Here is a 14017-nt window from a genome sequence, read left to right on the forward strand (position 1 = left end):
AGGATGATCCAAGGGCTGGAGCACCTCTCCTGAGAGGAGAGGCTGAGAGAGCTGGCACTGTTCAGCCTGGAGAAGATAAGGCTCCGGGGAGATCTTATTGTGGCCTTCCAGTACCTAAACGGGGCCTACAGGAGAGCTGGGGAAGGACTTTTTACAAGGGCATGTAGTGATAGGATGAGGGGGAATGGCTTTAAACTGGAAAAGGGCAGGTTTAGAATTAACATTAGGAAGAAATTTTTCACTTTGAGGGTGGTAAGGCACTGGAACAGGTTGCCCAGAGAAGTTGTTGAGGCCCCATCCCTGGAGGTGTTTAAGGCCAGGCTGGACATGGCCTTGGGCAACCTGGTCTAGTGGGAGGTGTCCCTGCCTATGGCAGGGGGGTTGGAACTCGATGATCTTCAAGGTCCTTTCCAACCTAAACCATTCTATGATTCCTAGTACTCTAAACATCGCCCTAACAGACTTGACTTGGTAAAACATGGTGACATCTGTTGTATTTTTAACTTCCTGTTATTCAAGTTTTACAGGCTGGATTTTATATTTGTAAAGATATAAATTATGAAAGTTGCCCCAAGATGAAAACATGTCAGTCACAACATACACATCGAGAGAGTCCTAACAGCTGTACAAGACCAACATACAAAACCATGAGACAATTATTTGCTCTGTGAAGCCAGGGACAACACACCACCAACTCGAAGAACTGAAGCTTATGTTCACCTCAAGCATCCACTAGCGTATCACTAACTGCATGACTCAAATCACGTTAATGCAACTAAGACACTGGTGAGGTGGGCAGAAAATTAAGACATCAAAGTGCTTTTTAGGTGTACACCCCACCAAAAAGACAGCTGGCGTGGGAAACACCCAAACACCTGGATGGTATTGCTAGTGTCACGGTGAAGGGAATGCAGATTCACATTGTCTCCATGTCAGGTAAGTGACTGTGCTGACAGTTAGGCAACCAGGGAAAATAGTCCTCATCAGAACTCTTCCAAGGTATAATTTGGTGAAAATATAAGATGAAAGTGCACACTTCTCCTTTTGTCATGTCCATTCCTTCCACTAGCACAGGATCACACAGCTGAAGGAGGAGGAGCGCAGTGGAGGTGCAGCCGGCCCCAGGTTTGCCCGTGGAGGAGGTGGGGGACATGCCTGAGCAAGAGGGGAGCTCCGCGCCAGCTGGCCTCCATTGTGGACCCCCACTGACCACACACAGATAGAGTGGCTTAGCTGCTCCATTAAATATTCCTTCACGGAAAGATCCTTCTGGGATTGCTAGGCACTCCTTAAAACACAGGGCCATCCTCCTGTGCACCATGGTAGCTCACTGGCAGCACCAAAGCAGAGAAATAGAGGCCCCATTCTCTGTCACACATCCTGACACACACGGCTTGCTCTTCTCCCCATCACAAGACCTGGCTAGGAGCAGGGGCTGCCAGACACCCTGTCTGGCACACGTTTGAAACTGTCCCTCCTGCTCCATGCAGAATGGCAGGCCTACAGCAACGCACTGACCCACTTCTCAGTGCATTTGCGAAATAGGAATTCAACAGCCCAGCCCTTCCACCAACTGCAGCCACGCAGAAACGCTCAAGCCTCGAACTTTATAGCTGCATGCATCTGTTACAAATATCCACTTGCAAAGTGTGCATACCGAATATCTGCACAGGCACACGCTGTTCCACACCCACACCGATTTCAAGAAACACGAGTAGCGAGGGGCTATCACATCTGCCTACTTCTTACAGCAAGGGTACGTGCATTGCATATACAGCCCTGGAAAGCCCTACTACTGTTTCCTACCCATTTCCAAAGTCTGGCTGAAAATATAGGCATTAAAAAAAGAATAAAGACCTGTTCTTGGTCAGCAAAGGCCAAGGTCAATCTCCAAAAAGGAAGAACTATGTCTACTTGGCAGCAAAAGAGCAATCACTGCTATTTGTTCTGCCATAACAAACCCTAGTTCAAGTAGCAACAAAATCAAATTTCACAGCAAAATAGGTTTTACTGCTATTCAACAGTGGTTCTCCACAAATGCATTTGGTTTATTGAGCAATGCTTAACCATAACCATCAACTAAATAACTACAATACTTGCTTAAAATCTGCAAAACTACATGTATTTTTCTACTTTTGTTTCCTATACTGGTTTGATATCTATAAACCCAGAACTATCAAGTAGCCAACACACGTAACAGGCAAAATGCACAGTCCTCAATCTGTATCTTGTAATTGTACAGAAAACATAAATCCCTCATCCCCCCAAGTCATCTCACAAATTGATATTGCCAGGTTTCACAGAGTACTCCTGCAGCCAAAAGGAGCTATGAAGCACACAGCTAGCTGCTCCACGAGTGATAAACAGGTAAGACTAGATCCCCCTGGTAAGCTACACAAACCCCACTATGGCAAGGTCACTGTGGGTGTTGAGGGTGTTTCTGCTCAGAACATGACAAAATTTCAGTGACCTCCCACCTGAATGCTGTAAATGACTGTCAGATTTTTATTCGCAGACTTCTGCCCAGGTCTCAGGTTCTGAAATGATACTGTACGATCTCAGAACCCTTGGGACATTCATTAAAAACCCTTCTTCTGCTGTGCTTCAATTAAATGGATGTGTCTCTTCATGAAGTGCCATGCAAATAAAGATTACCCTAACTTTCCACATCTAGGTGCTTATAGTTCATGTATCATGACATTCGCTTCCGTTATTCGGATTTAGCACAGCAAATTTCAGCATTCAGACTATGTTTCTGATGGCAAGTATGTTTGCTCTCTCCCTTTCCCTCTCCGAGGGACTCCTCAGCATTGCAAAAACAGCTTGCACTTTCGCTACATAAAGGCACCAAAACGAAATACTACATAAAGTAAAAGAAAACACAACTGCTCATGTGTGTGTGCAATGTGGCCAGAACTACTCCAGAACTTTGAGGCTGGTTCTCAGGCATTGGCAGTACCTGCAGAGCTGGTCAAGTTGAACTGAAAGTCCAGCTTCCCGTCGCCAGCAGAGCCTGACGAAAAGTCACCCATGGCTACTCCCTCCTTTGTCCACCTGTTTCCACTGTCACTAACAGATGATTCAAGCAGCCAACAGGACAACCCCACACAACTTCTTAGGGTGGCTCCCAAGGGCCATATAATCACCTCCTCCCTTTAACATTAACAAATCGCAAATGGAAGTGTCACCTATGCATCAATTTTTAACAGTTTAATGTGTCTCATGAATTCACAGTGAAAAATTATTCCAGATTTTCATGGATTTGTGGTACACACTTATGTTCAGCATGTGCAAAGGAATGGAAATTATATTTAATAACTAGAAGGTAATTTAAGTTAAAAGTGTATGGAGAACGGTTCAACTACACAGAATATGGTAACCATCTCAAGTATCAACACTCAGAGCAATTTTAAATGTGTATACATAGACATGCACACATCTTTTCCAAAACAAGAGAAATTCACATACAATTCCTGTAAGTGTCCCAAGTACACTTTCCTAAGATAGGAATCTGCTCAAGAAATGACTCAGTACTACACTAAAGAACTAGCACGTAATTAAGATGCATTGTTTTGACAAATCCACTTGAGAAAACAACATGAAGCCTCCTGAGTCCTCTTTTAATCCAAGACCAAAAGTACACTGCACTTGTTCAACCATCAATATATGTGAGCTGCTTAAACATCCTGTTTGTTGTTGAGCCAGTTGCACAATCCTGATTTGGTTTAAACCACAACTATGCGATGTTTCCAAAAAATACAGCAACGCATGTATGCTGATGGCCAGCACATTTATGTTGAGTATTTGGTACTGCAGGCACTTTTATTAGAAACCAGTGTTATTTTCACTATGCAAGTCAAGTATCAGATTCTTTAAAAATAGTAGGTAAAAATAATTTTGTGGAAGACAGCTACTACTGCCAAACAGCACCAGCCCCTTGAGAAACTTTTGCCACAGTCACAAGTTAATTATTGTGAATGAAATGTATTACTCACTATGGCAATACTTTTTCACTTGGTCTTGGCTGTTGGTACATTAGACTTCTAAACCAAAAATAGCATGCCCTACTGCTTCCCAGGTACGGAAACAGATTAATTTAAGATCAGGATGTGTCATTACCGCATGAAGGAATGACCCATATGGAGGAATTTCACATGGACACACTTCTCAGCAGTGACAAACCTGTATTTTCTGGATTAATTCTACTGACAATAATAGGAAGGAAGTTCTCTACTTACCAGAAGAATTTTGTTTAAAAAGTAATTTTCCCCCATCATGATATTTTTTAAGGAGTTTGCTTTTCGCTTCTGGATCAGTCTAGAAATAGATACCACAAACAACCCTAGGAAAAAAAGTTTTCAACACAAAATCTAGATCTTGGCTGCCCAAGCTAACTCTCACAGATAGAGAGGACAAACATGATTAAAACAAAGATTCTTCTAACCATCAGGACTGGGTTCCTGAACTTCAAACCATTCATCTATTTTGTGCTTCAGATTATCACACTGGCACCCACAGGGAATAAAATGTTAAATCAACACTATAGAGAAGCCTCACAGTGCTAGACGAAGGACATGGGGCAAGCAGACAAAAAGATGCTAAGATGACTTGCAGATCAATACTTCATCTTATATGTAACTCAATGAAACGGAATTGTGGGACTATCCCCAGTCTCCCCTGAGAACAGCAAGGGTGGATCTAAAGAAGATTGAAATAGTCTAAAAACGTTAAGGCAGCCATTTCAAGATTGCTGTAATTAATTAAAGTGCAGACTGCCTCTGAAAGGGGTGGTCCTATCCAGCTGAAAACCTACTTCCCCAAGTAATTTTGCAGTCAGATCAGTTCCCTGATCCAATTCAATCCAGACCTGCAGGAGCGCTCATACAAATACTGAACAACTGGTTTGCTTAAAGACAGGACTGTTTAAAGCACTCATAAAAATTCTGCCTAAGATCTAGGGCAAACAGAACAAAACAATACTGTTGTTCAAACCATAACTTCTGGAAGAAAGCATGCAACAAGGCTTTTATAAAAACCTGCATCATTTGAACTTCCAACAGGAAAAGAAAAGCTATTTCAGCACAGAGACAGCAGTGCATGAGAACAAGTTGCCCAAGAATAGAATGAGACTGGGTGTTAAAAGGTTTCTGACCGTCAAAGGACTGATGTCCTAAGGCAACTTTCCAAGAGAAAGAGCAAAGTTGAAAAAACACAGACAAAACCCCTAGCTAATTTCATTCAGTAAGTTTTATAAAATTTTATCTAATATTATGCAGGCTGTCAATGACCCAAAAGGCTCTTGCATCTTTGGGGAGCTATGGAAATCTTCATGAATTTAAGACAAAAAATATTTTCCCTAACAACAGCAACTATTTCAGCCTCTTGGCTAGAACAGCAAGGTTGCTTTTGCCCATTGCACATGTGCTAGGGAAGGAAAAAGAGGAGGGATGAGAAAGGACTGATGAAAATCCATCAGCTTTGCACTAAACTGCACATAGGCGTGCATAGCAATGGGGCTCTGTTGCCTGCGAAGAATCACCACAAATCCCCAGCAGCAAACCAGTGCTTGATTAGCTGTATGAAAATCACATGCATGGAGTGAAGGACTTGTGAATTACAGGAATGGCATAACTGTGTCTCTTACGAGGGTATTTCAGCATCAACCTTTCTGCCATTTCCAAAGATAGACCAGAATTCACAGATTCCGAGCAACCCACTGTCATAAAACTGAAAAGCACCAAGAACGAGGGAACCTTTCCACTTGGTCTGAAGCTTTTCGCAGTAATTAAGACTTGCTGTCTTGGCAGATTCTTCAACATCTATAAAACTTTTCAACCCTGAAGTTCTTCCTTTCTGTGACAGAAACAGCTGATGTAACCTCTGCTAACAAAAGTGCTTTTACTGGAATAGCCAGTAACTATTGAAACTGATGAACATCAACAAGACTTGAAATAGTTGTAAAAGCATTTTATTTTGCATTTATTAGCTTTAGTGCTACAAAAATTTTGGAAGAGCTTCTGGAAGCCGCTACTGGTGAGGATATAAACATAAAAGCATGATTTTGTACCTCTCTTACCTACCTATCAGTGCTATTTCACAAAAGACAGTCCTCAGTTAAGACAGCCTCAAATGGTGGTTATATTTACAGACTGGATCGTCATGCCTGTCAAACCCCAATTCTCAGTGTTTTCAGTGTTGTAACAAAACTCTTTTTTAACAAAGACACCCAAAATTGTCACATGAAAGACTGGTTGGTATAATTCAGCAAAAGTAATAATAAATAATAATAAATAAATATAAAAGTAATTAATTTTAATGTTCTGATTTGTCAGAGTAGGAAATTACTGAGAAAGACTGTTTCCTCGTTTGAATTTTTTCAGAAGTTACAAGATTTAACCTACTTTAAGATCTTTTCACTTTCGTCGAAGTTATTTTATGAAACTTATTTTTGATTAAATTTAGTAAAAAAAGCGTGAACTTGAAAGTCATAAGTCAAAATGACAAAACAAATAGTTTCCACACCATGTTCTGTTTTGATAAACCGATTTAGTTTTTCCTCTTCACTAATAACTAACTGAAAGTACTCTTTACCCAAACCACATGAGAAATGCTTGAGACCTCAAATATTCTCAAAAAGTGGGAAAACATATTCTCAAAAAGCGGGAAAACATTTTCTCAAAACCTTCCCATGTAACCTGCTCCTCACAGCCCAACTGACCTGCACAGCAAACGTGCTAAAAAGCATTCCCCGTGTCTGCACACCGAAGGTGGGTAGGCAGGGCAGGGTGGACAAGATGCTTCGGGCCCTGCACTTCAGGAGGACAGAACAGAGTCCCGACTGATCACACCACAACAGTATCGAATGTATTGCCTCAGTTTTTGCTCTGATCAATAGGCTACCTCTCCCCACGTCTTCATCCATAAAGAGTCTGTGTTCAAGAAGGAGGTAACACCGCACAATACGCGCATTAATAACACTGAATGAACATCGTCATCTTGCCAAGTGTTGGCAAATTTAGTTGCCCAGTAGCTTACAGACTGGAACGCATTTAGTTCGCCAGCTGAACAACACAAGCTTACCTTTTTACTACAAGCTTCAGCGTCTTGTGTGAACCTTTCACCAGGCAGATTGCTTCTTGTCGGAAACCAGAGAGGCCCACATCGTTGATGCCAACAATTTCATCCCCAGCCAGTAACTTGTCCACAGCTGCAGCTTTGCTCCCATCTTCAATCTGAAGAAAAAGCAGATCAAATGGTAGAATTATTCAGGTTGCATAGTGACACCTTTAAAAGAAGTTAACGAGCTTTCAATATTGGCTTCATACAATAATTACTACAGTAATTAAGTAGTTAAAATGACTTTTAAAAATACATTTAAAAACGCCATCAAGAGGGTAACGATGTAGTGGAGACGAATAGAACAGTAAAGAAATGGAAGGGGAGAAACCTGAGAAAACCAGAAAGCTTGATGGAAATTCGGGATTCAAAAGCTTCTGTGATCTTGAGCTCCGTTCAATACAGCACAGATAATCAGACTTGCAAATAGAGCTTTGGGCAGGCATGTTAAAATCTGGTTCTCTACAGAAGAGAACCAATAATATTAACCATATAGTCAATAATATTAACCACAGAGTCAACTCCAAAAATCTGGCATGCTATGAAACCCCAAAATATTGCGTAACAAGCTGGTCTGGAAAATAAAGTGATTTTCATCAGGCACATAACATTTAGGAAAATATCTGAGAATTTACGATCCATACAGCTAACTAACAGCTCCGGCTAAAAGAAGAGATGATGATCTGAGGTACAAGGAAGAAAAACAACATGTCACACTGCTGAAGAATACAGCAATACTAAAGGAAATTCACTGGAAGATTATTTTGCTGCCACAGGCATCTCTTGCATGCACTGAATTTTTACACAACTATTCATAACATACAGCAAAGCACACACAAGACAAATTACAGAGTCAGCTTTTGGAAATTCCCATGCCAATGAAGGAAACAAACCTATTACAAGCTACCCATTTTTAAAATTTAAAAGAAATCCCAAAAGCTCGATCAGCCAGACTAGCAAGTACCAACAGTTTGAACCGATTTCAAATATAGCTGTAGGTGTCAAACACTTTGCAATTCAGGCCCTCGACTTTCTCAGTTTTTTCCCATCTCCTTTGCTGTCGACGCAGCCTCCAGCTTCTCAGTCACTTAGGCTCCTGATCTATACGTTTAATTTTATTCCTCCCTCACTTGCTCACAATCCATATCCCACCTCATCTTGTAGATTTGATACTTTGACTTCAAAGCAAAGAGTTTCATTTATGTCTCCATTATATTGTGCCTTGACTACAGTATCTGAGTTCCACATTATTAAATGCCAGTGAACCTACAAAGAAAAAATCCATGTAATTGCCCCAACTGCAGAAAGCTTCATAAAGAACTGCCATGCTCTGAGGCACCAAAGTCAATCAACGACGAGATAAAGCCAGAGGAAACCTAGCTTCATACATTCTGAAGCTCACAGTACAGGTTTTAGGGACACTCCAGCAACCAAAGAATAAATTAAATAGCCTAATAAAATAAAGCAATATCTCTTGATGAAAGTACATTAGGATGATCTCATGCACCCCCACCAATCTCACTGCAGAAACAATAAAAGCTCTCTTTATGTAAGTTTAGGGTAAGTGCTCTCAAAAATATTCAGACATGTAAACCTAAACCAAAAAAAGAAAAGGCATATAAAATGCTTTGTCTTATACCCCATTCTAAAATGCTCATTATTAATGCTAACGAAGCAATTTAATTTCCAGAAATTATCTTAGTAAAAACACAGATAATTAAAGACAGAGCAATTTTTTACATCCCAATATATCTAGTTCTCAAGCTATGACCTGCTTCTAACCTGTTTGTGTATCGTCTGAACATCAAGAATTTACCAGAATACTAAATTATCACTGCAAATCTTCAGTAAAGTTGAAAACAAGGGAGCAGCAGTGGAAATCACTTATATGCAAGGAAAGATCTAAGTTCACGGATGCCAAGGACAGAGTGGCTGCCATACAAGGGACCCTGAAGTCAGGCAAAGCTGAACAAGAGAACAGGCAGCCTGGGACTCATGAATCTCAAGCCTCCTAACAGGCAATCACAAGTCTTTCAAGTGTTCAGATGCATTTCTGGGTTACTACTAAATAAACTGCGTTTGGAGATCTGTAGCCCAGTAGGTTTGAAAAGCAGCACGAAAATGTTAATGAAATTCAGAGTTGAATCACTAGAATTATACAGAGAAGGTCAAACAGAGGTTAAAGGGGGGTGGGGGTGGGGTGGGGAGAAAATTACTTGTAGGGGGAGACATTTTGAACTCCAAAATGTAGATACCAACCAGTCGCAGCCCTTATTATGCCCCGAGTAAGACACCAACTGAATGTCAAGGGGTGAGAAGCCCCTGGGCCCTGCCACCTGGACCTGAAGACCTCAACAGGGGCTTTATTTTTGTCTTAAAAAAAAAAAAAAAAAAAAAGGCAAAAAATCTGTCTGCTGGGGTTTCAAGGAATGTTCATTGTTCTCAGCAAGCCTGTTTGTTTTTTCTTCAGGCTGGCAATGCACTGACAGCAGGGAGTATTCAGTTACCCCCTCCGAGTTTTCATTTCAGCAGGGAGACTACACATTCCACACAGTGCAGGCTTTCCAAAGAGACTTTGGCTGTCCAAAACAACATTAATAAAAAAATAATAAAAAAATTAAAAATAATAATCAAAACCTAGACACAAAGCTGAAGCTGTCTTCACAAAAACTAGAGGTGGCTTTCTATAATACCTTGCCTCCAGATCAGCTGCCCCTAGGGAGAATAAACACCACACATCCCCAAGCTGAACAAATTTAAACATAAATCTTCTGTACTGGTTTTACCTCAGATCCCCAAATGGCTGCATGAATGCCATTCCACTTGACAATGCGCTTCTAAGTGGAAAGGGCAATGTATTTTTCCTGTCTAGTTAACAATTTCTTCAGATACACTAAAAAGTCCTTTAGTCATAATGAATAAAAAAAAAAAAAACATATATCCATGAGGAAAAGACCTCTTCAAAAACATTCCCCTACTAACCTGCCTCCTTGGCATAAACTTGGACAGTGCCATTCCAGCTTCTCCTTCAGGTTTTCTCTCTTCCTGCTTATAAGTCTTTCCATTTATTGTTTTTATTTATTCACACATTGATAAAATTTCCATCTCATCAGACCTTCACTAGAAATGTAAATTTCAACCAAAATACATAAACATTTTAGAACTGGCAAATACACTTGAAAATTTCACAACTGTTTTTCACCCCTCAAACATGAATGTATTTCACTCACTCACCTACAGAATGCTATGCTGCGTTCAGGATTTAAGCCTGAGTTTTAAGATTTAAGTCCCTACTACCTAAGTAACATCCAATTTCTTTCTGAATTTCAGGTGCGCAGAAAAACTAAAAGGCAATAGCTGAAAATAAAGCCTTGAAAATGCACTTTAAGATGAAGTCTTTCAAGAACTGTCAACAAGAAGAGATCTGCCTCAAGTCACTGGCAGCAGGCAGATGCAACTGAACATAACCCTGAACAACCCCTCTGCTCAGCCTTGGAATACTTGCAGGAACTGAACGCCCATAAAGTACACATCTTAACATTTTTATAGAAATAGCAGGAAACAAAACACACATACAAGAAAAACAATCAACACCTTATTTTCTTATAAATAACGGACATAAGCCTTCATAAAAAAAAAAGGTATAGTAACACTGCGTATCTTGGATTAGTAAAGCAGAGTTCTAGAATTGCCCTCAAATCATGTTTTTGAGATGCATTAACAAATCATATCCCTCTCACTATACTAAATTAACAAGAGTAAACGCCACGAGTTCCTATCCTTAGCAGGGATGTTGATATTGCTACCAAAAAAAATGTTTTCAAGAGGGGATGAAAAGGATGTTTGTTGACAAAAAGCATCTGTTTAGACAGTCCCCAACTCTCACCCTGCTGTCCCTGATGACCTCCCTATGGCCAAGAGCAAAGGCAAACTGGGATCTGTGCATCAGGGAGGATTGGAACCGTGGACTTCTGCTGTCATAACGGTATCTACACTAACTGTCGTATCTTCCCAAATTTGTTTTTGCTTATAAAGTAGCATATCCACAAAACAGGAAGAGACACTGATACAGACGCAGATGCAGGGGGGGACTGCAAAAACAACACATGTGTAACTGGTATGTGAAATTCTTCCTGTGAAGAGGAGAGAGCGCCTTGAAATAGGGGACGATCCAAGCCATGAAGAAAAGTCTAACAGCTAGATATCCAAACACTGTCAAAGGACACTTACAAGTCTGTATACACGCAAAGGGGAAAATAATGGCCTATAGATGCAGCTTTAAAATGCTGTTGATGGGGAGCACCACTTCTAGAACATGACCCCTTCACTTCTGTGTTTATCAGGTCTGAGGCTTTACTTAAAATACCCACATTCCTCTACAGGCACCTGTATAAACAAGGAGGAGACAGGTTGGGGAAACACTGTGTCACACAAGAGGTCTAGTTTTGTTTACAATGACGACAGTTTCTTGTCCATGCTCTCTCTGGACAGGGTAGGAGACGGGATGGAAACCCAAACCCAGAGACAAACACAGGAAAAAACAGCGCCATTTATCAGCATTCTGCTATCGGCTGTGATAAACTCTTTTATCACAATTCACTTCTCATACAGCCAAGAAATGATTCTGTGGTTGTTTGCCTTAGGAGCACCTAATAGGGATCTTCTTAAAAAAACTAACAATCTTTGTATGAGATCTTCAGAACAAGTAAAATGTAGGAAGTGTTAATTATTTTGATTTGCACAGAGTTAAACAAAGGAGAAATACCTTTACAGTTCAAGCCTGGCATTTGTGTAACTTTGAGGAATCCACATAAAAATAACAGAACTGACCTAACTCCTGCTATATGTTCTGCAAATGCAGTCATGACTAGTAAGGGCTGCAGTCACCACCAACACTCATGGGTCAAACCGAGGGAGGATAAAACAGGGGTACAAACTGCAACAGGACCAACCTGGTCCAAAGGGAATGGGTGTGTATATGTAAGGCATCTCGAACAGGCATGCACGCGCTAGAAGCTGGGCAAGGCTAACACATTTCTCTCCCACTTCTGATTTCATACTTGGACATTACAGAGACTGTTACTGTTAGGACACCTGGCAGGGAACTAATCTATCCCGCTGTTACAGATGGGCCTTGTTTCCATATATGCTTCTGAGCCTAAGTCAATGCAGGATGTCTGCAGCAAAGCAAAGAATTCCACACAAACCCTCAAGTCATTGAAGGGCACCCATAACCATGAACCACCTCTCCCCACACACTGCGGGTCCAACAACCAGCACTGACCACTCAACATGAAATCTAAGGAACACCATATAAAGAAAATAAAGCTTAACAACGCACTACCAAACTGCAAAATCTGGGCCTATGCAGTACTATACAATACTATTAACTCAGGAATTGCTGCACTTTGATCAGGCAGGTAAGCGTCTATGGTATTTGGTGACACCCTGCCTTAACACAGAAGCCAGAACTTCCCTTTTGCCTGGTATCATCGTTCACAGAATTCACAGAATTGTTAGGGTTGGAAGGGACCTCTGGAGATCATCTAGTCCAACCCTTCTGCCAGAGCAGGGTCACCTACAGCACGTTACACAGGACAGCGTCCAGGCGGGTTTTGAATGTCTCCAGAGTGGGAGACTCCACCACCTCTCTGGGCAGCCTGTTCCAGTGCTCCACTACCCTCAAAGTAAAGAAGTTCCTTCTCATGTTAAGATGGAACTTCCTATGTTCAAGTTTATGCCCATTACCCCTCGTCCTATCACTGGGCGCCACTGAAAAAAGACTACTCCCATCCCCCTGGCATCCTCCCATTAAGTATTTGTAAGTATTAATAAGATCCCCCCTCAATCTTCTTTTCTCTAGACTAAAGAGACCCAAGTCCCTAAGCCTTTCTCCATAGGAGAGATGTTCCAATCCCCTAATCGCCCATACTTGCTCTTCCTCAGATTGTTTAAACATCACAGCAAACAGCACTAAATTTTAGGAACATTTAATCCAGGGCAATGTATTTCCCTAACAGCAGTTTCTTTCTTCCCTAGACCTGAGGGCAATGGCTCACGGTCACTGTCACAGAACCTCTGAAGAGGCAGAGAAACCCACCTTGGCCAGCTGCTCTTTCAAAGTCTCCCCCATCACGCCATGCAGACCACAGGCTGTCAGGCTGGCCGGAGCCCTGCCTTCTGTCAACAGGTGGTTCTTAAAAATCAGTTTGGAAGCAATTTTTTAAAGGGTAGAGTTCAGTAATAGGACAGTCTATCACAGCTGTTTCTAATTGCTTTTCATTCAGTGTATTTAAACATTTGGATATTTGCCCTGTAATCTTCTATTTGCCCAGCAATCTTTTATGTTTGTTTTCTGTTTTAAAGAAAACATCATATTTTTAAAAGCTGTCACTTGGTACAGTTCTTTAAGTATTTATTCAATTTTTATAATTGTGTCCACTCCACTGTTTTGATTAAGGGCCTGCTGTCACTTCTGCTGTAACAGGCCATTTTTGTGGAGGATTTATTACAGCTGTAAAAACTGACTTCAGGCTCAAACCTAACTTCAGAGCTCCTCAAACCAGAAGTGTTTAAAAAGTATGGTAAAACACCCACCATTTCCCTTTTAAAAAATCCATACATATACATAAGCTGATTAATCCTTTATTCCAACCTACATTCAAAACAATACCTACCATTATGCTGTGAGAAGACCTTTCTGATTCATCAATTACTATTTCTAAGAGGATAGTGTTATTATTTCTTAGTCTATTAGTCTATAAATCACAAGGCCATCATAAGCTCGGCAAATTGAGGACGACCAATTAAAGTATTCAGAGTTAAAAATTTACTGAATCTTTGCCCCAAGAAACTAATGATAACAATTCCCAGATGAAAAGTATCAGGAAGAGAGACTTCA

At 40.9% G+C, this 14017-nt stretch overlaps 1 protein-coding gene across 1 annotated transcript in view; it reads right to left on the reverse strand.

The window, feature by feature from the left end:
• SHROOM2 (shroom family member 2) overlaps nucleotides 1-13249 on the reverse strand; it is an 83013-nt gene extending 69764 nt beyond the window's left edge. Inside the window, exons 1-2 of the mRNA XM_009885963.1 lie at nucleotides 13217-13249; nucleotides 7081-7232 (exon numbers count right to left, since the gene is read on the reverse strand). Coding sequence (XP_009884265.1) covers nucleotides 7081-7232; nucleotides 13217-13249 — 185 coding nt within the window. The remainder of the gene's footprint in view (nucleotides 1-7080; nucleotides 7233-13216) is intronic.
• Nucleotides 13250-14017: the final 768 nt, after the last annotated feature.

The sequence above is a fragment of the Charadrius vociferus genome, unplaced genomic scaffold, assembly GCF_000708025.1.
Source record: "Charadrius vociferus isolate BGI_N301 unplaced genomic scaffold, ASM70802v2 scaffold105, whole genome shotgun sequence".
NCBI classification, from domain to species: Eukaryota; Metazoa; Chordata; class Aves; order Charadriiformes; family Charadriidae; genus Charadrius; species Charadrius vociferus.